The sequence below is a fragment of the Gracilinanus agilis genome, chromosome 1 (genome assembly GCF_016433145.1).
Source record: "Gracilinanus agilis isolate LMUSP501 chromosome 1, AgileGrace, whole genome shotgun sequence".
NCBI lineage: Eukaryota > Metazoa > Chordata > Mammalia > Didelphimorphia > Didelphidae > Gracilinanus > Gracilinanus agilis.
Genome location: NC_058130.1, coordinates 166,787,140 through 166,814,337, shown reverse-complemented (window position 1 = coordinate 166,814,337; position 27,198 = coordinate 166,787,140). Strand labels below are relative to the sequence as shown.

Genomic DNA, 27,198 nt, shown 5'->3' with positions numbered 1-27,198 from the left:
TAAAAGACAAGAAGAGTGAAGGGCTCACAGACAGCATAAGGCTCAGACCAGGGAAAAACATATCATAGATTACAAGTGTCAAACATTGTGATACAATGAAAAGAACAATGGATTTATAGTAAGAGGACCCAAGTTTTAAATGCTTCCCCTACTTACTACTTGTGTGACACATGCCTTGCATATTAAATAGGCACTTAATAAATCATTTTTCATTGCTTAATTAATGTCATCTAACCCCTTTGGACCTCAGTTTCCTCAACTGTAATGAGGGGATTGTATTAGATGATTTCTAAGATCCTTTCCACTTCTAAACCTATGGTCCTGCGATCATTAAAATGTTAGGGATCACTGAGTCCAATCTATTTGCTTTATAGATGAGGCCCAGAAAGGGGAATTGCTTTGCCTGAAGTTACATGATGAGTCAGTAGCAGAGCCAGTATTTGAAGTACAGAATCCTTGTACAATGCTCTTAAAGGGCTATGATTATAGGTATGGGGACTCATGTCTACCTTAAGGTAGATATAGGCTAGATCACAAGAGACATATGCCTTGGAAGAAAACAGTGCACAGAAAGACAAAGACAATGAGAAGAGATGGGCCTCAGAAAAAGAGAGATATAATGGCCACAGAGACATTTAGTATTTCCTCTGGTCTTCAAACCAGGCAACTTTCCCTAGGATGTCCCCTTCTAAACCCAAAAAGGTCACATATTCCAGGTTTTACTGTTTCATTCTACCAAGGGCTCAGCTCTAGAGCCTTAGAATCTGAATCTATCTCTGAAAGAGCTGGGTATTTGAAGGAAGGGAAGGGATGCCCTGAAAACTATATGCCAACACATGCTCCTATTCTAGTCAGTTTTGGCTTCTCATTGAGAAAAATTAGAAAACAAACAAAAAACCTAACCCAAACATGTTACTTTTGCCTTTTAGAACCCTGTCCACATTATGGAGAACCAAGGTGCTTGCTGGGGCAATGAGTAAAAAGTCCTGGCCTTTATGGGATGAAGGAATAGCAAAGAAAACAGGGACCTGGGATACCAATGTATCTGCCCCCTTCCTACCCTTATTTTGCTCACCTTGCTAGTTTCGGTTGGTAGAAGGTCCATCTTGAGGAATCTAAATACGATCAAGGGCAGCAAACAAATGGCCACAGTGAGACCAATCGTCAGCCACACCTGAGGCAGGATCAGGGTGTTCCGAGCTGTGCCTGTAACCCCCCCAACACAGAAGAAAGCCTGGACCAAAGTGCTTGGGAAGGGAGGGTAGAAGTTAAGGATAGAGAATATTTTGGTTAAGGGGTAGTGATAAAATGCCATCAGCAATATCAGTACCCAATGTCAGCTCAAGCAAAGACTCATTCTTTGGGACATAAGATGGAAACAAACACTCTTGAGGTTTCCCTCAGACTGTAAATGAGTCTAAGTTGAATTATATGTATACTCATAAATCCATCATTAGCACCTATAATTTGCTTTTGTCTTGCCTGTCAAAACATAGTGCAAAAGACAAGGAGATTTGAGGATGGGAAACTTCTTCACTCAAAAGAAGAACTCAGAAATTTTAGCTATGAAAATAAAGATGATAAAGAGGTTAGGCAGGACTTAGGCTCTTGCAGAAGACTGGAATGAGGAAAATGAGTTAGTGAAAAGTATAAGTAGAAACTAAACAGATCAGTTATTTACATTCCATTGAGCACCAGGGATGATTTAGGTCTTAAGGCTCTTGAGAAACTTAATAACTTTTTAACTGTTTTCCCTGATGGAAAGGGGTGAACTGAATATGCAGTGAGAGTGAGGGATAATTTGTGGATAGTATTTGTGTTCTGTTGTGATCCTTACAATATTAAGAGATCTAGAGGAGGGCTTCGATCATGCGTGGACTTTTGTGGAGGGTTTTTGGGCAGACATACAAGAGATCCGCAGGATGAAAGAGCTAGGATGGGTTGTGATCTACACCTACAGATTTGAGTATCCATACCAATGAGATCACAAGCACAGTGAAGTAACTTTTTGTTTGCTATTTTTGCTCCTGCATATTGTATATTTGTTTCAAGGAGAGGAATGGAATGGGTAAACTACATTCCTTTCTACAGAGGGATTCAAAGGAGGAAAAACTGATCAGAAGGAATAAACTGGCCAGTCTTGAGTTTATTGGAGAAATGGAACAAGAGCTGGCCCAGGATTCAAAACTATTACAATGAAATCCTATATCCCAATCAGGTGGAGCCTTCAGTCTCTTTCCCCATGAAATCTAAGGCCAACTCCAAGTCCCATCCCAGCTCTACCCAGGCTCACCCATGAATTGGAAGGTGTGAGGGAAGAGCAGATACAGGCCATCACTGTAAAGGAGGAACATGATGCTGAAGTACATAGCCAGGCTGCCCCAAATGAAGAATTGGTTCACAGCTGTCCAGTAGGCTGTCTCCAGACCCACCTGAAAATCATCCACCTGAAGGTCAGCTCCTTTCATTCCCTTGCTGTAGACTGGCCCCTTGCCCCATTAACATCTCCCCCAGTTGGTACCCTTACTCCTCCCTCCCCTGCCTGTAAGTTTCCCTTCTTCCCTTCCTTCTGTCCACCTCCACCACCACACCTGCACAGTCACCACCACGAGCAGGGAGGTCTGGATTATCAGGGCAAAAGACTGGTAGTCAGAGATGTCCTTCCCATTACTTCGTACTGAGTTGTAAATAGTCCCGAAGGGGATGAAGAACAACACAAAGGAGGTGTAGATGGCATATATTAAATACTTCGCAAATTCCTTCTTGTTGAAGTAGAGGTTGTTTTGGCCGGGGTAGTATAGCTCGGGGAATCGGAGGCTCCATAAGTCATTCACATCCTGGAAGCATGGGTTTAAAGTAAAGAAGGTAAGGAAGGACCTTCTGAGGATCTTTACTAGGCCCTAAACATCTTTCCTGTTTACCTTCCAGGGCTGAAGAAAGGCTCCCCTACCCCTCCCAACCAAGGTGCATTTCCACCTAGAGGGATATTACCACCTAGGGCCCAGGTATATACATTTCAGGGACAAAACATTACCCCTCCTCCGCTCCCCCCCAGGTAAAGACTCCTTTAAATCATGACACTAGGAATTCTTTTATAAGAAGAATTTGAGTAAGCAGGAACAAGATAACAGAATAATCCCCATAGGTTCTCTGATCATACTCAAGGTCAAAGTAGAGTCAAATTGACTCTAGGGGAGTCAGGTTGGGGGAAGGGTGGTAACAGAGGTGGGATGGTTTCAGGTCCAAATATCACTTCAGTTTTGTATTCATCTAACTGGATGAAGCAATCTAGTCTTAATAGCTGGAGTACACAACTGCTGTTGCAGGAACCAGAAGCTGGGTTCTTGTCTAAAGAAATCTGATCACTAGTTATGCAATCTTGGACAAAAATCCAAGATCCTTCACCCATCTGAGTTTCTATATCTATATAGTTATAGGATGATTAGATAAGAATAATCATTCCTTTATACCCAAATGGCTTTAAAAGCACCACTGCTGGGTTTGTGCCCCAAAGAGATAATAAGGAAAAAGACCTGTACAAAAATATTTATAGCTGTGGTGGCAAAAAAATTGGAAAATGAGGGGATGCCCTTCAATTGAGGAATGGCTGAACAAATTGTGGTATCTGATGGTGATGGAATACTATTGTGCTAAAAGAAATAATGAACTGGAGGAATTCTATGTGAACTGGAATGACCTCTAGGAATTGATGCAGAGTGAAAGGAACAGAACCAGGAGAACATTGTACAGAGACTGATATATTATCGCACAATTGAATGTAATGAACTTCTCTACTAGCAGCAATGCAATGATACAGGACAATTCTGAGGGACTTATGAGAAAGAGTGCTATCCATATCCAGAGCAAGAACTGTGGGAGTAGAAAACACAGGAGAAAAAAACATTTCCTTGATTACATGGTTCATTGGGGATATGATTGGGGATGTGGACTCTAAATTATCACTCCATTGTATCCATTAAAAATATGGAAAAAGGTCTTGATCAGTGATACACATAAAACCCAGTGGAATTGCTTGGTGACTATGGGAGTGGGGTGGGAGGAAGGGAGGGAAAGATCATGAATTGTGTAACCAAGGGAAAATACTCTAAAATAATTAAATGAATAGATTAAAAAAAAAAAAAGAAAATCACCCCTCCTTTTCCTTATCTTAGAGTTGTTGGGCAGATCAAATAAAGGAATGTATATAAAGGCTCTTGAAAAAACTCTTAACAGGGCAGGTCTTATTGTCACTAAGGCAAAGTCAGAAGAGACCTCTTCCCTTCTGCTGTGAACCCCAAATGTCCCAGTAGCTCAGCCAGAGGAAGACAGAATTCCTGGAAACACCTCTGAGTCAGTGTCATTTTGTAATTCCAGACCACCATTCAATAAAAACCTCAGCCCTGGTTAGTCTTGACTAACACAAGACTAATGGGGACTAAGGCTGACTTAGGATCCAAGATTTCTTGCTGTCCTCTGCAGAAGCTGGCCTAGCATCACTTGAGTGGCAAAGTAATGGGATTGGGATTTCAACCCTTAGACTCTAAATCTGCACTCTCTTCATTATCATGAAGCCTATATGCTAATGAAGCCCCAGGGCTCCAGGTCTCCTGGAATCTTCCTTCAAGCCCAGTTTATACAGTACTTTCAAGTTTGCGGAGTACTTTCCTCACAATACATAGGAATTCTATGTATTATTATCTCCATTTTATATATGAAGAAGCTGAAGCTCTCAGAGGTGAGGTGATTGTCCTATCGATAGTAAGTGAAGAAGATGGGATTCAAACCCAGGGCTCTAAGAATCCCAAGTTTGGTGTTCTTTTTCTCACTCCATATTGCCTCTCCCTGTATATGTTTGTGATTCTCTTACAGAGGTTCTGGTTCAATCCCTATTGCTCAGGGTTAGCAGGGTTTTACTTCTGAAGCCAGTCTTCACAATAGAATTTCCAGTTTTTCAAGGAGTTCCAGAAAGGAATTTCAGGCCACGGTAGAAGATGTCATTATTCATGACTCATAACAAATCCAAATTTCTCAGACTATTTTTCAAGGTCTCTCATTCAGTCCTTTCTGCCTCATCCCATCTCATCTTTATATTCCTCACATGATTCTCTACTCCAATCAAAATGACTCTTTTCTGGGAAGTAGGACAATTTTATACAGACAGAATGGATTAGTAGAAGCCTGGGACATTTTCCACCTCCCCTTCCCCTTAGTCCACATCCTTCCCCTTTGAAACCTCTTCCTTCAGAAGTCTTTCCTCATTAACCTTACTTGCCTTCCACACTATATCCCCATAGCACTTGTTATAATATACCATAATTTCCATGTTTCCTTCTAATTGTGTACTGTAGTGATTCTTACTTTATAGAAAAAATTATTCCTTTTATGAAAAGGTTCTTCCAGCTCCCTGTGATGCATTTAAAATCATTCATTTTAGAAAAAAAATTCAGTTTATATGACTATATAGAAGCTTACCTCCAGCTACTACAGACTTTGCTTGGCCTCACTCACCTGAGAAGTCACCTCTTCACCCTTTCTAGTTCTGGCTATGGTTAGGGGGACCTACTACTGACTGGGGAATGTGCCTGGGGTCTTACCTGGTCAAAGAGGCTCAAGGCCAGGACAGGGAGGGATGTGTAGAACAAGTTGTAGAAAGCTATGAACCATTCATCAAAAATCGTCTGCAGAGACACCAAAGAAGGAAATCAGACTAACTCCGCCTTCCATATCTTGTATGGTTTTTCTCTTTTTCCTACAAGCCTAGGGGCAGTTCCATCTTTAGGGTATGACTTGGCTATATTGGCCTTTGCACAGCCTAGCCTTTCAGGTATTGATTGGGAAGAGTCAATTCCTGATGTAGATTTTTTTCACCTCAGCTTTCCAGACAAGATCCTGCCCAAACTGAGGGCTTCATCCCATTGCCTGGGAAGTAGCCATGTTGAAGTTAGAAGGCAGGTAGGCTTTTCATTTCTTCAGAAACTACTAGGAAATATTGGTAGATTTTCCTGAAGGTATCCAAGTTTTTTTCTATCTGAGAATAAGGGAATACTATGAGGCTTTTTGCTATTGGAGTAGGGAGTTCAGTTCAAGTGGTGGTGGCGGGAGCAATCTATGAGAGGTCTTTAGAGATCTTTGGCAATCTGGAATTGGGCCCTCATCCTTTTTCCAGTGCTCTGAAATTCAATATACCATGTAAATGGTTGCTGATACAGTTCCTCTTTCTTCCTGGGCTATTTCTAAATCTATCCATTTCTGTCTTTGGAAGGGGGGATGGGGTGGAGAAGCCACTAGAAGCAGCAAAAAGGAATGGTGCCCCTGCCTGAATTTTAGATTCTTTCTTAAGACCATTCCTGATCTATCAATTCAGCAAGGTTCTTCCAGGGACAGTCTCAATGTTTCTAAGGTAGTAATGAAGATGTGGGAACATCATGTTCTGATCTAGATTTATCAGAAATGGAACATCATGTTGGGAGTCCAGGTCTGAATGGCCTAATACATCCTCTTCTACCCATTCCCCCCTCTCCCCCCATGCCCAACTTGCTGTATCCCAGGGTCTTCATAGGGATTTCTCTGGAAATTCCCAGATTCAGAAACATTTCAGTTGCAAATATAAAGAAGACGAGAGTAAGGAACAGGTAGTAAATAGCTTGGGGGGCGGGGGTGAGGGAATTAATGTAGCCATGGCAATATTGATAACTGAACTGAGAGTCAAGCCCATAGGTCAGAGTCTAATTTAGCATCTGTCTTGATCTGGCTGAAGGCATGTCTGGGAGCACTGTGATACTGGTGGCTGACCTACCTCTGCAGAGAAGCCGGAGAAGAAGGCGTACCAGAAGTGCACTAATGTGAAGGCAAAGTTCTTATAGAAGAAATAGCAGAGGAATTTGCACATCCGGATATAGGACCAACGACCATGGACCAAGAGCAGGCGCTGCAGAAACCGGAACTGGGCAAACGAGAAGTCACTGGCAAGCACGGCTTGCATCCCCTCCTGGCCACTGATGCCCACCCCAATGTGGGCAGCTGCAATGAGACCCAGGCAGTTCTTCAGCTATAGCACCTATTCCAAGGACTTTAGGCTGGGTCAGGGTAGAGGTGAGGACTAAAAAAGTGGCCCTCATCTGAACCCATTTGGCACTTCTAGCCCACCTACTGATAGGGTGTGGCATACTCAGTAGAGTGCTGTACTTGACAGTCGGAAAAATCTAGGGTTTGACCCCTCTACTAAGCTAAGTTTATTTAATGAACCATCAATAAAAATGCCTCTGGTATAGTAGAAGAAAGGCTTATCTGATGCATGCAGATCATTTTCTTTCTTTTTTTTTTTAAAATGCAGATTTTTCCCAGTGGAAAATGAGTTAAGGAAACTTTTAAGTTCCTCTATTTGTATAGATATTTTCCTCCAGTCAATCACAAACCCTGAAATATCAATTTCTGGAAAAGCTTAATTTCCTTCTTCCCAACAGGAATTCAATGATTTTTTTTTCTTCATTTCTGTTTTATACTGTCTTATCAGTTAAAAGGCACAGATTTGAATATGTGATTTGCCAGCTGAGAAACCTTTGGGGGATTCCTATTGTTTCTAGGATAAAATACAAATTCCTTAGCATGGTCTTCAAGTCTCCCCACAATTTGGCTCTAACTTCCCTTTCCAGGCTTATTTGACATTACTCCCTTGATATTTTATCACTAGCTATACCTCATACTTGGCATTTCATTTTCTACTTGCATGCATCTACACAAGCCATCCCCCAGGCCAACAAGGCAATCTCTTCTCTCCTTTCAGATTACCTTTCTTCCTTTAAAGTTTAGATCAGGTGCCATTGCTTCCTATGTTAGTACTACTTGAAGAATAGTGATGAAGGGCAGCCTGCCTCCCCAGATGCCACTTACCTTTGATCATACTGATATCATTGGCTCCATCACCAATGGCTAGTGTCACCGCTTTCTTGTATTTCTTCACTAGTTCCACCATTTGGGCCTTCTGTAGAGGTGCCACACGGCAGCAGATCACTGTTTTGCACATGCAAGCTGTCCTCAGCAGCTCCAATTCCATGTCCTCCTCTAGGGCGTAAGCCTGTGGCCGCAAATATACACATTCATTCACTAGGTTACTTAGTAAAGCCCCGGCCCCTACATTTCTTATTTCCTCATAGGATAGTACAGCCCTTGGCACATAAGGGGCTTCATTAAACACACTCAGTATGATAATCCAAGCTCTGATCTACCTTTGAACATAGAATGAGTCACAAGGAAGGGTCTATGTTCCTTCATTTCTGAGCCAACTCATGGAAGAAGATGTCACTGAATCCTATTCAGGGTGAAACCAATGAGTTGGCTCTTGGATGCAGCTGCCTTCCTAGAGAAATACGTTCTACCTGAAACTCTTAAGGGCATGGGGGCCACAGTAGATGTAGAGGCTTTAGATGCAAAGAAGTCTATTCTCAGCTTTTTCTCACCCATTCTCTGAGGGAAGATATTCTCAGAGGAAGAACGCTATTCCGAGCTCCCACAATTACTTCTGCTCTGGGTTATTACTCAGGAAGGATAAGGGTGTGTGTATGGTAACAGGTTCCTAAATGGGTTCCCTGAATAAAAACAAAAGGGATCACAGCTTCCCATTGCCCACCAGACTGTGGCCATCGACGATTAGGCCGTAGCTACCATTGGGCATTTCTTCAGGCAAGATGAAGTTCTTTTTTTCTGATTGGGAGATGAGTTTAGTTACTGGATCTGTCCTCAGAATAGAATCAGGTTTCATCACCCTTCTCGCTGACCTGAAAGTCAAGAATGGTTAGTCAAGTCTATTATCTGCCTATATGTTCTCTCTAGGAATAGCAAGAGTTCCTTCAAGATTCAAGGATCCAAACTAATCCTAAACCCATGATTTCCCACCAATATCTATTTTTTCCAAGTCCTTCCTCTGTACCAGTCCCCACAACATGCCAACTACCCTCTCATGTCCTAAGAACTTTTCCTTTTCTATCCCATAGCCCTTCATATCCTTTCAAATGTTCAAACTTCCCCAGCCTCTGCAATAGGTCCTCCCAATCCTCCATATCACCTCAGTTTCTCATTACCTAGGTGATCCCTGGGGTCACTATACCTATTTTCTTTTTCATATTCTCCTCAACAGCCTATCATTCTTCTCCACTTTTTTGTCCTCTTTCTGCCAAAAGGTTTTTCCCAGCCTCACCTTTCCCAGGCCCTACATTTGAATAATGTCACACAGAAGGAAGATAGAACCCGTAAATGCCATTTTGTTGGGTTGACCCAGGACCTGGCCATAGGATGGAAGTGGTACTGGGGCTGCCCTCCTGTCAGTACCTGAGCTGCTCCAGGACCATGCTACTCTCCTTGGCATCTATAACGAACATGTCATCCATATCATCAGTTAGCATATGGCAGGAATAGCCAATGTTCACAGCAGTCTCTATAGAAAAGGGGAATATGTAGTGATTATAAATAGGGATACATGGAAGGAACTGAGGGAGATATTCCACCCTATTCAATGATGAAGCCAGGTCCATGCTTGGCCAATTATTCCCATCACAGCTCAGACCTTATTCATCATTCCCTGACATTTAGACAATATTACTGGTAGATAATGCCCAAATGCCATCAAATGGTTGAATTAGCTATCAGGTATCTTCCATGAAGCCTTCCCTGATTGCCTAAGCCTGTACTGGTTTTTCCCTTTTCTAAAATCCCATAGTAGTATTTGTAGTATACTTCTCAACTTGGTATTTTTTTAAAAATCCTTATCTTCTGTCTTAGTATCAGTTCTGAAACAGAAGAATGGCAAGGGCTAGGCAATAAGGGTTTAATGACTTTTCCAGGCTCATATAGCCAGAACATGCCTGAGGCCACATTTGAATCCAAGTCCTCCTGACTCTAGCCCAGTATTTCAGTCAGTACTTACTGGACACCTATCATTTAGGTTAGTGGTAGGTTAAGTGCTATAGGGTATCATATAAGGTTCTTGTTCTAGTGAGCATTTTTTCTTTCCCCACATTTATTTGAGGAGCCAAATCTAATTAAACAATAAGAGAATAATAAAGTGCTATATTATGTGGTATACACAATAGGTATTTTAGGAATTCAAGGAAGGATGGGTCTCAGTAAATTTGAATAGTTGGTTTCATGGAGGAAACAGGATTTGGAGTTGGACCTGAAAAGATGGAAAGGAGAGGCATTCTAAGCAGGGGGAACACAATTAGCAAAGGTAAATAGGAGTGCATACTCATGGCACAGTGAAGAAAACTGGGCTGACAATGGCAAAGAATATGTTTTAGGAGGGAGGGAGGGAGGGAGGGAGAGAGAGAGAGAGAGAGAGAGAGAGAGAGAGAGAGAGAGAGAGAGAGAGAGAAAGTGGTACTTGCCAAGAGTCCTAAAAGACAATCAACAAATGTAGTTTGTTTTGCAGGTCCCAATTTCCAATATTGTGGTACAGGGAATAGTGAGTAAGCCTTGGAGCCATGAAGATTTGGCTTAAAATTCTCTCTGACACGTACTATCTATTTAACCCTACACATGTTACTTTCACTTCCTGATGTAACTTGTCCTCCATGTAATCCTTTAAGACTATTATAGATAAGTTCTTCAAGTGAATCCATGGAGAGATTTTTCACCCTGAGAGCTCTGAACCTCAATGAAATCACAAATCCAGATAAAAAAACAAAACCAGGTGAAGGTATTTAAGCAGAGTATAAATGACATGGGGAGGTGTGGAATCATGGTCGAGCCCTGCATAATTATTATTGTGATTCTAGAGAGCCTGGCATACTTTCAGAAGGTTATGAGATGACCAGGCATTTATTCAACTTGTTCAAGATTCATATGCCACCTCAAATCATTTTGGGATAAACATGTCTAAAGGCATAAATGGAGTGCAACTCAGGGAAAATGCCAGTTTGGCCATTTCTAGAAGTTAGAAATGGCTTAGGTTTAGAATTAAGATAAATTGAATAAAATTCTTTCTGACAGATTTGTACCTAAAACACAGGAATACAGTATTAATCTTTTTTTCTTGGGTATTAACTCCCTGTTGGTTATTTTTGTTCAGTCATTTCCAGTGTAAAGGTCATCCTTCTTTGCAGAGAAAACAGAAACAAAATAAAAAATGAGCAGCATTGTTTTGTCTCTCTTGTCAGTTATAAAAGGCCCTATCCTTTCTTAGATTGGCCCTTTTCTCCCAACATAGCAACACAAAAACCTAATCTTTTGTTGTCATTAGCTTCCCTCACCAGCATCAGCATTCTAAGTTATAGCATTCTTTCCATTTTTATAGGATTGCGCATACTCCTCTACTTCCACTCTGTTCCCTGGCTTTGCTATACATTTCTTTTTAAAATCTAAATTGTTTGCTGAGTTCTTTGGAGATCTACATTGGTATCTTTGGACTAATCCCATATTTCTTGGTCACTAGAATACTTTACCTTTTTGTCTTCATAATTCTATCCTTGAACACCTCTTATAGCTCTTGGGTCCATGGTAGTGAACGTATGGTGCTAGAGGGGGTACTCAGAGTTCTCTCTGAGGGCACATATGCCTCATCCCAGCACAGAGTTCACCAGAGTTTGTTACTAGAAAGCCAGAGGGATGTGGGGCCGGGCTGCTCCTCTCCTCTCTCCACGTGCACCTGATGACATTTCTCATATCATCCACCCTTCTAAAAGGTTCACCATTACTATCCTAGCCTGACTTTCCTGAAGCCCTTTTATCCATGAGTTCCTACCTATTTTCCTTCTGAACCCTTTGGAGGTTCAGGAGGACATAATTCCTCTCTTTTAATTCTAAGTAATAAAGAATGTTATAAAAAGTAAGTAAGCTGAGTGGGTCTAGAAGGCAATTTGGGTGTGAGGAAGGATAAAGGGGATATTAAGTGATTATAAGGTGATTGGAGGAGGAAAGAAGGTATGGAAAGGTATATAGGAGATAAAGGAAATGGGGTATGTAGGAGAGGGCAGCTCAAACAGGTTTATTCCCAGAGGCTCGAGACAGAGGATACAGGGAGGAAATTAGGGTGAGTAAGAAATGTCTAGGTTTTTGGCTGGAGGGTTTCTCTCATTAGTTTCTAAAGTCTCTTGAGGGAGGAGTTGAGAGGGCCCCTCCCTGCCAGTCAAACTGATGGCTGGAGGAAGTCTCGGGTAGGTACTTCCTGCCAAGATGGATGCCCCCAGTTCTCTCAAGAAATAAAAAGAAAATGATTCTTCTCTCTTTAGCCCTTGCCTCAATCTTTGATATAATGATTCACCAGAGGCTTTGAGTAGGTAACAAGGGGATTTATTAAACTCAGGTTATTCAGAAGGAAAGAGGTTCAGGATTTTCTAACTGCTGCTAAGGAGAGGGGTGATGGTGGGGGATGGGTAGTAGAGAGGTTTAGACTGAGAGAGTCTGGCTCTCCCAGTCGGGAGATTTGACTGCCTTTTAAGTAAAGTCCTTATTGAATCACTAAAACTAGGGGTAACTTATTTGAAGATACTCTACTTGTCTATTGAAACTAAAACCCACAATCTTCAATCACCAAACCCTCCCTTCCACCCAGGGCCCAAAGGAAATTCAGGGGAAGGGAAAGGAATGTAGATGGAGAGATCAGGGAGAGGTCCAGAGAAATGAGATAGGTTTAAATTTCCTCAAGACAAATAAGCATAGGCCAAGGCCAAAGCAAAGCCAAGCCGAAAGGCCGCAGCTAACAGGCTAAGCCAAAGCAAAAGCCTCCAGCCACAGCGAAAGCCAGAAGGCAAAAGCCCCGTCAATTGGAACTTCACCTCTATTTATAGCTTTAAGTTCTAACTGACTTTCTGAAGATTCTCAGATGTTTAACTGACTTTTTATGACCATTAGAAATTACAGAAGCAAAAAGTTTCTGTTAGCCACCTTGCATTACAAGAAAATGTCTTGGCTGTGCCAGAAATGCAGAATGCTAAGTCTTTTTTTTTTTTTCCCCAACGGAAAGCTCTGCTTTGGGAAGAGTAAGTCATTAATCTTAAAAAAAAATAAACAGCCTCATAATTTGTCAAGGTTTTAATTATCCAAAAAGTATGTGATGAGCTAATGCATTGCTGGTGGAGTTGTGAATTGATCCAACCACTCTGGAGGGTTATTTGGAATCATGCCCAAAGGACCTTAAAAGAATGTATGCCCTTTGATCCAGCAATACCACTACAGGGTTTCTATCCCAAAGAGATAAAAATCTGGGCAAGGATCTGTCTGTACAAAATATTTATTGCTGTGTCTTTCGTGGTAGCAAAAAATTGGAAAATGAGAGGGTGTCCCTTGATTGGGGAATGGCTGAACAAATTGTGGTATATGATGGTGATGGAAAATATTGTGCTGTAAGGAATGATGAATAGATGGATTACTATAAGAACTGGAAGGACCTACATGAACTGATGCAGAGTGAAATAAGCAGAACCAGGAAAACATTATACACAGAAACTAACATTGTGGGGAGATCAAAGGTAACTGACTTTGCTACTAATAGCAATGCAGTGATCCAGGACAATTCTATGGGACTTAGGAGAAAGAATGCTATCCACATCTAGAGAAAGAACTGTGAGAGTAGAAATCCAGAAGAAAACATATGATTTATCACTTGTTTTTAGGAGTATGTGATTTGGGGTTTTAGTTTTAAAGGATTACTCTAACAAAAATGAAAAATTTCAAAATGGGTTTGAGTGATAATATATATAGGTATAACCCAGTGGACTTGCTTGTCAACTCTGGGAGGGGGGAGGGAGAAAACATGAATCATGGAATCATGGAAAAAATTTTAAAATAAAAAATTTAATAGAAAAAAAGTAGGTGATGAGGATTTTAACTAGGGTAGTGTTAATGGGGATGGAAAGGAAGGGTATAGATGTTAACAGTTTTAAAGGAAAAATTGATAGGACTTGATGACTTGGGCAAGATGAGAGAAATGTTATAAGGGGATTTTAGGATGTAATAAGGGAATCTGCAGGATGTAATATGGGACTGAAGCTAGGGGTAATAGCTGTTTGGAATAAAGGATAGGCACTGTGGATAGGGGTTTGTGAATCCCTAAGGCAATATAGTGGATGAGGAAGGTACAATGATGAAGGTTGGTAGTTGAGGTGGTAGGAGAAATAAAAGAATGTCTGAGTTTAGGGAATATAACACTGAGGTACCAAGGGTTGCAAGGGTGAGGATGAGTTAATCTAAGGCAGCCAACAGCAGCAGGGAAACACAGACTGGATACTCAGGTTAGAGACAAAACACTGAAGGGAAATAGACTGAGCCCTTCAAGTAAAAGGACACTTTACAGAGCCAGGTTGGAGCCAGCCAAGAACAGCTTGAAACTGACTTGAGGCTTTAGTCAGTTTCACAGGAAGGGACTAGAAGGAAGTACTGAAGTTACACTTCCTTCAAAATGGATACCCTCAGCTTCCCTCAAACTCCAGAGAGTATGTTATTCCTCTCTCTCTTCCTCCCTCTCTTATTAATCAACTAATGAAGTAGCCAAAAGGTCTTGATTAAATACAAAGGGGCTTTATTGTCTTCTAGGATAGATTGGAAGGTAGAGGAATACAAGGTAGCCCTAACAGCCTCTTAGAGAAAACTTCAGGTGGGGGAAGGGAGGCAGGAACGTGAGACTGAGAAAAGACCTGCCTTAACTCAGCTCTCAGGTGGTTTTGTAATCAATGGGGTTAGGAAAGTTGGATACAATGATTCAATAGATAATTTGTTGCAAGGGTAAGCCCTATTTGGTTATTTAAAATATCAAGTTTAAACTAACACTCCGAACTACCCTTCTTTCAAACCCTCACAGAAATTCAGGCAGGGAAGGTAGGTTAGGGAGATTCAAAGGAAATAACTAAGCTAACAAATTTTTAAGAGAAAAGCTGCAAAATATAGGCCAGGTTTCAATCTAAAGAAGGAGCTCAGATGGACCCTGGTTCTCTCCACGAGTTCACAGGACCAACTGTCCTTTCCCAAGATTCTAAAACCTCCTTAACTGACAGAAGAATTCTGCAAAGCAGTTATGCCCCCTCTCTGCACCACAGAAAGGGAAGAGTCAAAGATAACAGAGAAAAATGAGGTAGTTATCAATGAAAAATAGGGGAGGATGGGCTGGGATGATAAAAATGATAATTTAATCTTGTATATATTGGCCTCAAGGTGAAAGGAGAATATCCAGGTGGAGCTGTACAGCAGACAGATGGAAATGCAGGACTGGCCTTTGAGACCAAGGTCTTATTTTCTATTCCATGAGTGTGACTCCTATTTACCAAATCAGATTGGGCCTTTGCTTTACCTTGCCAGGGTAGTGGAGTTTAGAGCTGAGGTACAGTAGGCCCTTAGTAATGAATAAGTGACTTGAAGGTAGGTTAGAGCTTCTGCTTGGGGGTTTGGGTAAGAGAGGCTGTTAGTGTACAAACTGTCTTTACCTTGCTTGTCCCCTGTCAAAACCCATATGATAATGTTTGCTTTGATCAGAGTGGCTATTGTCTCAGGCACTCCATCCTGTAGTTTGTCTTCAATGGCTGTGGCTCCTATTAGCTGGAAATAAAAAAGCAGGTCTAAATTCATTCTAGGCCACTTTAGCCTATGTAAGTGCTGTTTTACTGAGATTGAACAAGGACCCTCTTAACTCAACTCTCATGAATCGATCTGTTTAAAAGTTTTAAACCAATTTGGTTTCTTCCTTTGGCATTCTCTATATCCTAGTTTAAAATGTATTCACGGGTGTACAGCTATATGTTGTGAGTTCAGGGCCCCAAGAGATTCAGTCTTGTTTATGAAATGAAAAAGAACTGCTCTAGAGGCTGGTTTTCCTCACTGGATTTGGATCTCCTAGACACTTGCATAGTGGGAAATTGAGAAGTGTCCAGCAGTACAGAATTCAGTGCAGTGACCAACATGTCCTACTTCTCAATACATTTGCTTAATAAAAATGACAATAGCAAGCATTTATATAGCACCTACTATGTGCTAGGCATTATATTAAGTGCTTTACTAATATTTCACTTTATCATTTTTGCTTCTTAATAAATACCATTCTTTTGACTATTTTTCAGAATCGATTGCTTAATATCTGCATTTCAATATGCAATATATCTTCTTAAAATATCCATTTCAACACATCCCCAGTTCATATCATATACATTGTGGTACAAGTGGAATGAACACTAGTTTTGCACCAGAAGACAAATTCAAGTTCTGATTTTGCCACTTAATAGCTATGTGATATTGGCCAATACTGATTATTGATTCCAAAGAAGAAGAGTGTTAAGGGCTAGGCAATTGGGGTTAAGAGCCTTGCCCAGAGTCACACAGCTAGGAAATGTCAGCTAGGAAAGTGGATAGGTATTCTATCCATTGAGCCACCTACCTGCCCCTTCTCTTTTAAACAGAGGTATTTGTATTACTACTGCCTCTCTCGATGGATAATTATGAAGATTCAATGAGATAATGTATGCCAAATACTATATAAATGTCCACTATTACTATGTCTACCTCACAATATACATCTGCTCCAGTCTTTAAAAGTGGTATCCCCTAAGCTTTCTATTCCATTGAGAATAAGTTCACCACCTCACTCCATGAACTTGTTTTTTCTAAAACTTCTAAACCAGTCCTTTTCTATCTTTTAGGCCTTTCTAGACTCAGCTTATATAATATACATTGTTAAATATTATTTGTTGTTTTATGAAGATTTAAAGATGTTTTCATATTTCTCTCCAACTAGATAGTGACATGACCTGCGTTTTCTACTGGTTATGTATCAACCATTCAGGGCCCAGCATAAGCATGGATAAATAGGAAGCTTAATCAGAAGGATTTCAGTAAACAATCCTTCTGATAAGCCTTGGATAGGCAGGCAGTATGCAATTTAGATATATACCCATCAAGAATTGATCATATAGGAAGATGTGTGACTTTCGGAATTTATCCTCACTCTAAACATTTCTGTTTGATACTCATTTTCTTTTTTATTCTAGCTAAAAAATAGTATGGATTTTTTATGTCTTTTCAGTGGTGGATTATCTAAATTTCTGAATCCCCTATCTTCTTTCTCTTAGTAAAAAGGCTGAAGCAGGGACAATTGGAGAAGCCAGAACTACTTTATTTGGCTTCAGAGGGACAGTGATTAAGAAATAGCTTAGAAGGGAAAATGGGTAAAACTCATAATTAAAGTGAGTATATTTTTGGATCATTTGAGGATCTCGGTTATCCAGGAAATTCTGAACTAACTTAAGAGTTAGGGGATAGTACTTTTTTGATGTTTATCAAAATCAGAATGTTAGAGCTAAAAGATATCTTCATGGTCATATAATACAACTCTTTAATTTTACAGATGCATAAATAGAATGTCTGAATGACTAGAGTAGTGAGATAACGCAAATAAGTAGTAATCTCTTTTCTACCTACTACTGTTACATGAACCTGACAGGTTTCAGCCATGGGTTTCCTGAGCTCTGAGCCTTCCTTCCCAGGCCCTACTCCCTCAGACCAACCATCATGTCTTTCTCAATCTCTTCATAGACTACTCCTAACTTTTCCTCCCGATCTTCAATAGCAGTGGAGGCTCTGTGGTGTTTTCGGCTCCACTCTCGGAAAAATTCTTCATCTAGTTCTCGGTAGGCCACAGCAAGGGTACGCAAACCAACACCAGCAAAATCCTGGAAGACATATGTGTTCCCAGAAAGGGTCAGAACAGAACCAAGTTCTCTGTGCAGGAATGATCAAGGGCCAGGATTTCCCCAGAAGCCAGAAGAAAGAAAGATTGCATGCTTAAAGAATAGAGTCCCTGGATTAGTGTCAGGCAGTCTGAGGATTTTAACTCTCCCCACCAACTTCTCAGGAATAAAGATACTACAGAAACCCAATGTGTTACAATTAATATTATTATATTTATATTCAGGTTTATGTGTGATCATTCAAAAAAGGAGGGTCTATTATACATATAAGACACAATTAGATGTATAGAGTTAGTTATCTTAGTTGATTTGGGAACAGTACTAAAAAGATCAAGGTCATGGGTTTAATTCCTGTGTTATCCAGTTAGACTTACTCTGATCCTAGTCTGATCCCTACCCTCTGTCAACTATTTTGAAAATGTGGAACCTTGGTCACAAAGAGAACAGGACAAAAATGAATACGGCTCAATGCTATCGATTCCCATTGCTACAAACACAAATTGAAATACATGTCCTATGTATCATCTTTGTTTATAAGAGAAGAACAAGGCACATATAGAAATTTCTTTGTTATTTCTATTATAGTGAACATTAGCTCTGCCAAATGAAGGCAAACAGAAGCATAATGCATTGATTTGCTATGTGTACTTTCTTTTTTGTGGACCTTTATGGGTGTATGGCTTTAACTGCATGACAACAAAGATATGAAGCCATTGGCATTGAGAGTTACCTGACCTCCCCATATTGTTGGGCAGAGAGAAAGGAAAAAGTGGAGGTCTAGGGGAAACTTACTTGGGAAGGAAGTAATGATGGTGGCAAAAACTGGCTCTGCACTGAACCTTATATGGGCATGTGTATAGAGTGATATACTAACTGTACCTCCTATTTATGAATTTTCATAGCAAATATTCAAGAAAGGGATAGAGGCCCTGCCTTGCTTCCATATCTACCCTGAGTTTCAATTTATTTCTCTATGCTTTCAACCTTGTAAGGGGCTGGCTGAAACCCAAGGCTGTGATTAACCAAACAACTGCATATGCCTATAGAATGTATTATGTGCTCTCCTTCATAACCTGAGAATGAAGCCCATTGCCTTTAAGATAGTCTGATCTCACAAATGCCTTTTGTTTGGATGGTGAACCTAAGGTCATGGAAACCACTGCAACTCAAGACTCTAAAACAGCTTCAAGCTTCTGGATAATAAATTACTTTCCCACAGCAATATATGACACATCAGCTATGATCTGGGTACAAGCTAATAAAGGCTCTACTCATTCTTAAGCTTCAGGTAGTCATGGCCCTGACAATAACTAATGAAGAAGCCAGAACCCTTCACTTTTGTGCTTTAGTTTCCTGATCCACATAGCTGGATGGAATATAGCTTAATAGATGCTAAAAGCAATATCCCTAATTTTGAAGGCTAGGACTTAGTAAAATTAACTATTCTATCTAAAGATCAGATGAAGTAACTAGAGATATTGATCCTAGAGAAGACTTAGGGGTGGGCATTATAATAGCTGTTTTCAAAAAACTGAAGAATTATCAGGAAGAGAGCTTATACAGTTTTATGTGACTCAGAGGGCAAAACTAGGAATGGGGTCATGTGGGGGAAAATGCTATCCTGCTAGGGAAAATAAGGCAACTAAATGAAGATAACTCTGCCCTGTGTTTCCTCCAAAAGCTTAGTCTCATCATTAGTCCTCCTACAAACTCAGTCCTACAGAGCCGAAGAACTGTAACTCCTGTGACATTGAGGCATCAGCCACAGAAGCTACAGCAGAACTCCTGAAAAGACAGGAGCTTAATTAGAAGGCAGTTGCCGCTGCCTGCCCTCATTCTGCTCTGTCTAATCCTGATTCTTCCAATTCATTACCATAGAAATTCCCCAGGAATTCCTTAAGATAGAGTCCACTATGTACTCCCTCTGGATATGTGGCATCCTGGCCCTACTCCTGAATTTTCTTGTCTCTCTGGCCTGCTTTTGAATTCCTAAAAAAGTGTATTTTTTTCAATTTTGACTTGCTTAGGCAGTGAATGTACTGATATCTTTTTGAAATCTAGTGCAGGAGTTTAATCTCTACTTTCTTGATTATTCTATTCACACTTCAGTTGAGGATAGCTTTGTGCCACTGCCTGCATGTCCCACCTTATAAACAGCTGAGTCCACATGATTCCAGATGTAGGCACTCTCCCTTCCCACCTTAGTTCCCTGAATCTTGGCCCGGCAGCTCCCTGATGAAATTTCCAGGCAGGATGGGGGAAATTTCCAATTTCTTACCTCAGTTATACTTAGTTTTGGCCTTCTATACCACAAAATTCAATACAGGTATTTTGATTTTTTTTTTTAAACCCTTACCTTCCGTCTTGGAGTCAATACTGTATATTGGCTCCAAGGCAGAAGAGTGACAAGGGCTAGGCAATGGAGGTCAAGTGACTTGTCTAGGGTCACACAGCTGGGAAGTGTCTGAGGACATATTTGAAACTAGGACCTCCCATCTCTAGGCCTGGTTCTCAATCCATTGAGCCACCCAGTTGCCCCCTCAATACAGATATTTTGAAAGCAAGGTTCTTTCTCATTTGCTTTACTGATCAGATTGCCTTATATATAGACTATGATATACATATGGAAAATTTTGTTAGGATATTTAAAAATGAAAATTGTTTTATTTCCATTATATTATTGATCATGAAATCAAGTGATCACATATCATCCTTTAGATAAATAACTACAATTGTAATTTTTAGGAAGAGTTAGACCTAGTTATTAAACTGTGTATGGGATATCAATTATAATAGTAGAATATTGGCCAGAGTATTAGAAGAGACGTAGTTTGGTGAATTAGGATATGATAGCAATTAATGATGTTGAAGACTTCTGTTGGGAGGAATAAAAGCTTTAGGTATATGTAATTATCTAGGGAAGCTAAATTCCATGCAGAAGGATTCATTGGGAATGGTGTGTGTATACCTGGCCTGATGAGACCATATGAAAACAACCTTGGCATGTCCAAATGTTGTTTGATCCTTTGAAGATTTATGCCAACTATAGGCTCCCCAAAGTATTATGGCCAAGAAAGATTACTTTGACCTAAGTGGTGAGATAGTTCTGGAGGATTAATTAAATTTTCTTATCTTAATATTGTATTGAACTTAAGCCTTAGTATTAGATGTTCCAAACCCTTATTATCAAACACTATTGCACATTTCTTAACATCCTATGTATCTTCTATTGTGTTAATGACTTATGCTAATTAGCTGTCAAAACCCAATAAAACACTGTGACATATCTTTATGGGGTCTTTGCAACAGGTCTTTGCCACAATTAAAGTTTGGGATCTTCAGCTCAGAATTATGGCCCAGAGACTTCTTTATTTCTAACAATTTTGAAGATTCCTTGAGGACTTCTAGTATATATCTAAAGATTGTCAATGAAAGGAGGTTGCTAACTAACTGGTCAATTTCTTTGGCAGGACTTAGTTCAATAATAATTTGATAGGGAAGGGAAATGCAGGAGTCTAGAGAAGACATGTTGAAGTATTTTGGGAGATTATGGATAAGCAGAGGGTAGAAAGAGGTAGTTAGACACCTAGCTTCTGAAATACCTAGCTTCTGAGGACCAGAAGATAAATTACATGTGTAAGAGGGAGATTTTAGGTATTTTATAGATATATATTTAAAGTGTGGCCGCCAGGAATCAACAATTCAGATTGATTCCGTAATTAAATTAGACCCAAGTCAGGATTGGGTTAAGGTAGTTTATTTACAATTAGGAAGGTAAAAGGTAGGGAAATAGAGAGAGGGAGAGGCTAGTCCAGGCCTACAGAGGCCTGGATGGAGAGAGAAGGTTAAAAGGCTAAATAAATGAGGCTACAAGCCACAAGGCCTAGCAACCAGATAGGCTAGAGCCTACTTAAAGGTAGAGTTTGGAAGCGGCCTAGGTAGGCTTAAGGAAGTCAGCCTAACTTACCCACGTGACCATTCAGAGTAGAAGCAGCCTGAGGTCTCCTCCAAGATCCTTCAGCATCAAGTTCAAAGTGGGAACTCCCAACAGGAAGTAACCAACATACTTAAAGAGATGGTGTCTTCCGTCACTTCCCATGGGTCCACCTCTAATTCAAGTGGACAAATGGCAGCCTCTACACTGATTTGGACTGCCCAAAGGGCAGTCCCTAGTTCTTGATTTGTTACTTATTGTCACATGTGGGTAACTCATCTCCCCTCCCCACTAAGGGACATCATCTCTATGCCTAGGGTGAGTAGAGTTTGACTATGAATGGGCTAGAGTTAATTCCATTTACACATATGAGAAGTGTATCCCAGTGCTGTAGCTGCCCAAAGGTTTGCCTGTCTCTCAGTCATTTCTAACCTTTTCCCTAATGAACAATCCCATGTTTAGACTCATGAGAGTAGGGTTATTGTGTGTGTGTGTAAGGCCTAAGGAAATCGCATGGTGTTTTCTCCCTCTCTATACAGATAAAATCATGTTAAAGTGAACTTCAGTGGTAACCTTGAAGGGCTATCAAAAAAGACATCCTAAGGGAAAGCTGTTGTTGCTTTTTTTTCATTTCAAAGAGGACCAGTGGTATGCATAGAAGCACAAATTCAAAAGTTCACAAAAATATGTACATGTATATATACATATATATACATATATATATGTACATATATACACACACACACACCATATATAAACTCAAATGCATATGTGATCCATCTAGGTATACTCACATCCAAATGTTCCATGGTCACATCTTGGAGGGGTTTGCAGGATGAGTGGAGCAATTCCCAGATGATGGTGTCAGCTCCTTTGCAGAACAATATCACCTTACCTTCGGGGGTCTTCACTGAGAACAAACAAAACAAGGGCCATCACAATCCAAGTTCTGGTGTGCTAAGGACTCACCTTTCTGGAAAGGAAGAGGGGAAAGCTGCTGGCCATGAGATCTAGTGCCTTCCCTCTGATACAAAGCTCATGAAGTTGTGAGAAAAGTAATTATGGCCACAGCTTCGGTCCCATGTATGTCCTTAAAGGGCAGCACCATCTCATGGGGAAGAAATTACTTAATGGTACAAAGGAATCTAGTCCTTTAAAAGACTCAAGAATGCATGGCAAGTCTTAATCCCAGGCCATCAATTCCAAGATCCAGACTGATGTCTGAATTTACTGGGAGTAGAAATTGGAGAGCTACCTTTGTCCCCTAGAATACGAGCTTCTCCAGCTATTCTCTCTGCCTTGTGAGGAGTTTGAAAGGTTCAGCTTTAGGGATATCTTGGCTCTGAACAAAACAGGGCTAATGTTGCCACCTAGTGTACCAAGAAGTGTGTGTGTGTTTTTTTTGGGGGGGGGTAGAATAAGAATATACATGATAGAAGGCTCAGGGCTCCTACCAATCACAGACATTCGCTTGCGTACATTGTTGAAGTCCAAGATAGCTAGGAGATTATAGACTTTTGTGACCCCCATTTCCACTACGGTGATTGTTTCAGACGTTCGAGAGTGAAAAACAAAGCCAAAATTCCTGGCAGCAGTGACAATGGCCTCTTCATCAGGAGACTGTGCCTGATACACTAGTTCTCCTAGAGAAAAAAAAGGAGAGAGCCTTCAGAAGCATCAGGGATGAGCATTGGAAGCCTACCTAGGCTGGAGTGATGTTTTGCACGAGCTCTTAAGGAGCACATTCAGTTTTGGAGAGCCAGGCTGCACCCCAATTCTGAATCTTTCTCATTCCCACATTTCTAATCTCTCTAACTATCTGAAAATAAACCAGCTTGAGTCACTGCTTTCCTAAGTATACTGAAACTTATTCAAGATATGGTAGATAGAGGCTGGATTATCAAAATGTGATGATAAAGACATGTAAATATCTCTGAACTCACGATGCAAAGGCAACTTTGATCCTAGGTCATTTACTTTACCCACTAATGATCTGACTGCCTATCCCACACTCTGATTCCTTCGAGACTAGTGGGGACTGAGAAATGGATTCTGCTGTTTGGAATATACAAAAGGCACAACATACTTGCTCTGGTTTGATATGTCAGCAGCTGTTTCAGTCCCAGAGCAGAAAACATAATACAAAATTGTATTAGCCTATTCTTATATTAAACTTTAAAATTTATAAAAATACTTCCCTCACAACAGCCTTCTTAGGTACACAATGCAAATATCAATATCCCTATTTCACAAATGAAGAAACTGGGGTTAAGAAAGATTAAATAATGTACCAACTGTTAAACACCACACACATGTATGTATATATAAATACATAGCTACTAAGAACCAGAGGTGGAATTAAACTCTTATCTCCTAATTATAAATTCATTGCTTTTTATATTATGCCACATGGTAGACAGAATTGCGGGATGTTGCTGGGGAAGTATCTCTTAGGGTAGTTAATTCCACATTGATCTGCTCGCTGAATATGGATGATAGGACCCTCAAGTTACAGGGCCCCCAAGTAAAGGATCCATAACACACTGAATATACCTGAATGACCTAGAGCTGAACCTAGGACATATTTGTGTGCTATATCCCTGGAAACTCTAGCAGAAGAGACACCATTTTGTGTATATTTTCACATATCTAATGGATATCCCTAAATCCTCCAATTATAGTGCACTGTTCTCCTCAAGACTCTATTAGTCACTATCTGTTACTAGGCAAATACTGCCTATAACCATGTGGATGGATATGCTTGGGTAGCAACCCAGATGCCTATAAATATCATCACTCCCCTCATTAAAGTCGCCATTGTTTGCCATCAGCATCTTTGATCCATGTCATTGATCACCATCAGCCCTCCTGGATCCACCTATATTCTCACCCCTCAGGACCCCCAAACAGGTGGTCTCTGACATGTGGACTCAGACCTGCAAACTCTGAAATAACTGTCTGCATGCTAAGAGTAGACTAGTTTAAACACAATAAACACAATCAAAAGATGGGGTCCCTGGGCTGAATCTTATAGTCTATGCTTGCCTTTCTCATGTTCTAGATAGAGATTCATGGATCTTTCTTCACAGTCCTCAGTAGCAACACCCAGCTCATTGGTAGCATAGTTAATTTCTACAGCAAGGATCAAGTTCAATAATGATTTGAAAGGGAAGGGAAAGGCATGGAATATGTGGGGTATTTTGGTGGGGGTTATGGATAGCCAGAGGGTAGAAAGAGGTAGGTGGGCACCTAAAGGAGAAAGGGACTAGAAGGTGAAGCAGTTTTATGAGAGGAGGTGTTTCCCAGGACTGTAACTGCCCAAAGGTTTGTCTGTCTCTCAGTCATTTCTAACTTTATCTCTGATGAGCAATCCTATATTTGGCCTCATGAAGGCAGGGCTACTGTGAAGGGATGTGTGGGCTTAGGAAATCATATGATGTGCCCTACTTCCTGTTATATTGAATCTCTGGGAGCCAGGAGTCCACACTGTGATTGACAGGTGGATCCATTGGATGTTGGAATGTTCCCAGAGAGGCGTGCGGACACAGGAGAGGGCAGTTGGCCCAGGGGGGTATAAAACCTCCCTTGCAGCCCTGGCAGGGGTTCTTTCCTTTCCCTGAGACCTGAGATCTGTGGATCCTGGTCTTTTGTGGGATTGAGACTTGCAGACTCAACCTTGCAAACTCCTCCTGTTTGTTCCTGTAACATCAACAACCTGTACCCAGACCATCATCTCTGATTCTACTGCCCCTAGATATTAGGAAGTCAATCATCTTAGTTATCTAGGTTTCCCAGGGCCTGGGAGGGATCCAGGAAGTGGGCAGGAGAAGAAGAAGAGGATAGAAAGGGGTGGATATCTCAAAGTGGTTAGGCATATCATCTAGCAGTGAAGAAGAAGCTGAAACATCAAGCAGCAGTTTGCCTACTCTGGTGTGGCTGTGGCCAGGCTGGACCAGAGAGAGGCTAACCATCCTAATTCATTTACTTGCCTACAGTTTAGAGATTCATCATTACCAAATTATTTAGGGTCTCCCAATACCTCTATCCAATCCATTATCCTCCTTTGTTAAATACAATCAAAGTTTAAAGTACCTTCCTGAAGTGGTTATTCAAAGCTTCTTTGGGAAGGGAGAGATGCAGTCAGATACCAACTTACCAAGCTAAAGAGCCCATTATATAATATCAATTAACCCCAGGTGGGTCCTGAAGGGATATCATCCATTGACCTAAAGGATCCTGCCTGGGCACTGTTATAAAGGAGGGAGGTGTCATCTCATCCTCTCTCTATACTTCATCTACATACATCTAGTAGAGGAGTATCATTATAACACTCCCCACACAGTAGAGCCTGAACTCAGAAACAAGTGACTTGAATTGGCTCCCTAGCTCTGTAATTAGGCAAGTGTGTCTTTTTCTTCTTGTCTTCCCCATTATAATATAAGTTCCTGCAAGTAGGGATGGTTTCATTCTCTGTATTTTCATAGTACCTGGCACAGAGTAGGTATTTAATAAATGCTTGTTGAGTGATTAATTTCTTATCTATAAAAAGGGAAAAATATAGTTAATTGTACTACCTCCTCCACAGGGTTAAAGCCTATAGAAATGTAAGTTATTACTATTTATCTTTGGTATGCAGGTGTCAAAACTCCTGAGAGGCTCAGTTAAGTCAGAACATAGCCGGCAATCTGTTTCACAATTTTGAAGTCTACGTGTCTGTCATTACTTTGGTCAGTAGTGGTTCAGATTGGCTTCATTTTCAGCATAACTGAAGTGATAGAGTAGAAAGGCCAAAATTATACCTTTGAACTGCCCTAGCAAATTTATAGTTAGAAATATAAGATTCTATCTGCACAGCAGATAGATATCTGGACCTATAATCTGGAAAACTTGAGTTCAAATTTAGCCTCAGACTAGTTGCTTAGCTCTGAGCAAGGTACTTAACCTCTATATGCCTCAGTTTCTTCACCTATGAAATGGGGATAAAAATAGTATTTAAATCAAGATGTTGTCATGCGAATAAAATGAGATATTTGTAAAGAACTTTGTAAATCTTAAAGAGATATAAATACTCATTGTTATTGCAAGTTGTTTTATTTTATGTTGTCTAGGGTGATTTTAAATGGTGTTTCTCTTTCTACCTCTTGCTGCTGTGATGTTGGAAATATATAGAAATGCGGATGATTTATGTGCATTTATTTTGTATCCTGCAACTTTGCTAAAGTTGTTGATTATTTCTACAAGCTTCTTAGTTGATTCTCTAGGATTTTTTAAGTAGACCATCATATCATCTGCAAAGAGTGATAGCTTAGTCTCCTCGTTGCCTATTTTGATACCTTCAATTTCTTTTTCTTCTCTAATTGCTACTGCTAGTGTTTCTAGTTCTATGTTGAATAATAGAGGTGATAATGGGCATCCTTGTTTCACTCCTGATCTTTTTGGGAAGGCTTCTAATTTATCCCCATTGCATATGATGTTTGTTGATGGTTTTAGGTATATACTGTTTATTATTTTTAGGAAAGGTCCTTCTATTCCTATACTTTTCAGTGTTTTCAATAGGAATGGATGCTGTATTTTGTCAAAGGCTTTTTCAGCATCTATTGAGAT

The 27,198-nt window shown here is 40.4% G+C and overlaps 1 protein-coding gene across 1 annotated transcript in view; it reads right to left on the bottom strand.

The window, feature by feature from the left end:
- The window catches only part of LOC123249168 (phospholipid-transporting ATPase FetA-like), a 187,612-nt gene that overhangs the window by 210 nt on the left and 160,204 nt on the right, over nucleotides 1-27,198 (bottom strand). The window contains exons 17-28 of the mRNA XM_044678159.1: nucleotides 23,049-23,237; nucleotides 22,389-22,504; nucleotides 17,478-17,642; nucleotides 15,408-15,519; nucleotides 9,325-9,430; nucleotides 8,627-8,774; nucleotides 7,891-8,074; nucleotides 6,797-7,020; nucleotides 5,595-5,678; nucleotides 2,592-2,837; nucleotides 2,294-2,432; nucleotides 1,076-1,206 (exon numbers count right to left, since the gene is read on the bottom strand). Coding sequence (XP_044534094.1) covers nucleotides 1,076-1,206; nucleotides 2,294-2,432; nucleotides 2,592-2,837; nucleotides 5,595-5,678; nucleotides 6,797-7,020; nucleotides 7,891-8,074; nucleotides 8,627-8,774; nucleotides 9,325-9,430; nucleotides 15,408-15,519; nucleotides 17,478-17,642; nucleotides 22,389-22,504; nucleotides 23,049-23,237 — 1,844 coding nt within the window. The remainder of the gene's footprint in view (nucleotides 1-1,075; nucleotides 1,207-2,293; nucleotides 2,433-2,591; nucleotides 2,838-5,594; nucleotides 5,679-6,796; nucleotides 7,021-7,890; nucleotides 8,075-8,626; nucleotides 8,775-9,324; nucleotides 9,431-15,407; nucleotides 15,520-17,477; nucleotides 17,643-22,388; nucleotides 22,505-23,048; nucleotides 23,238-27,198) is intronic.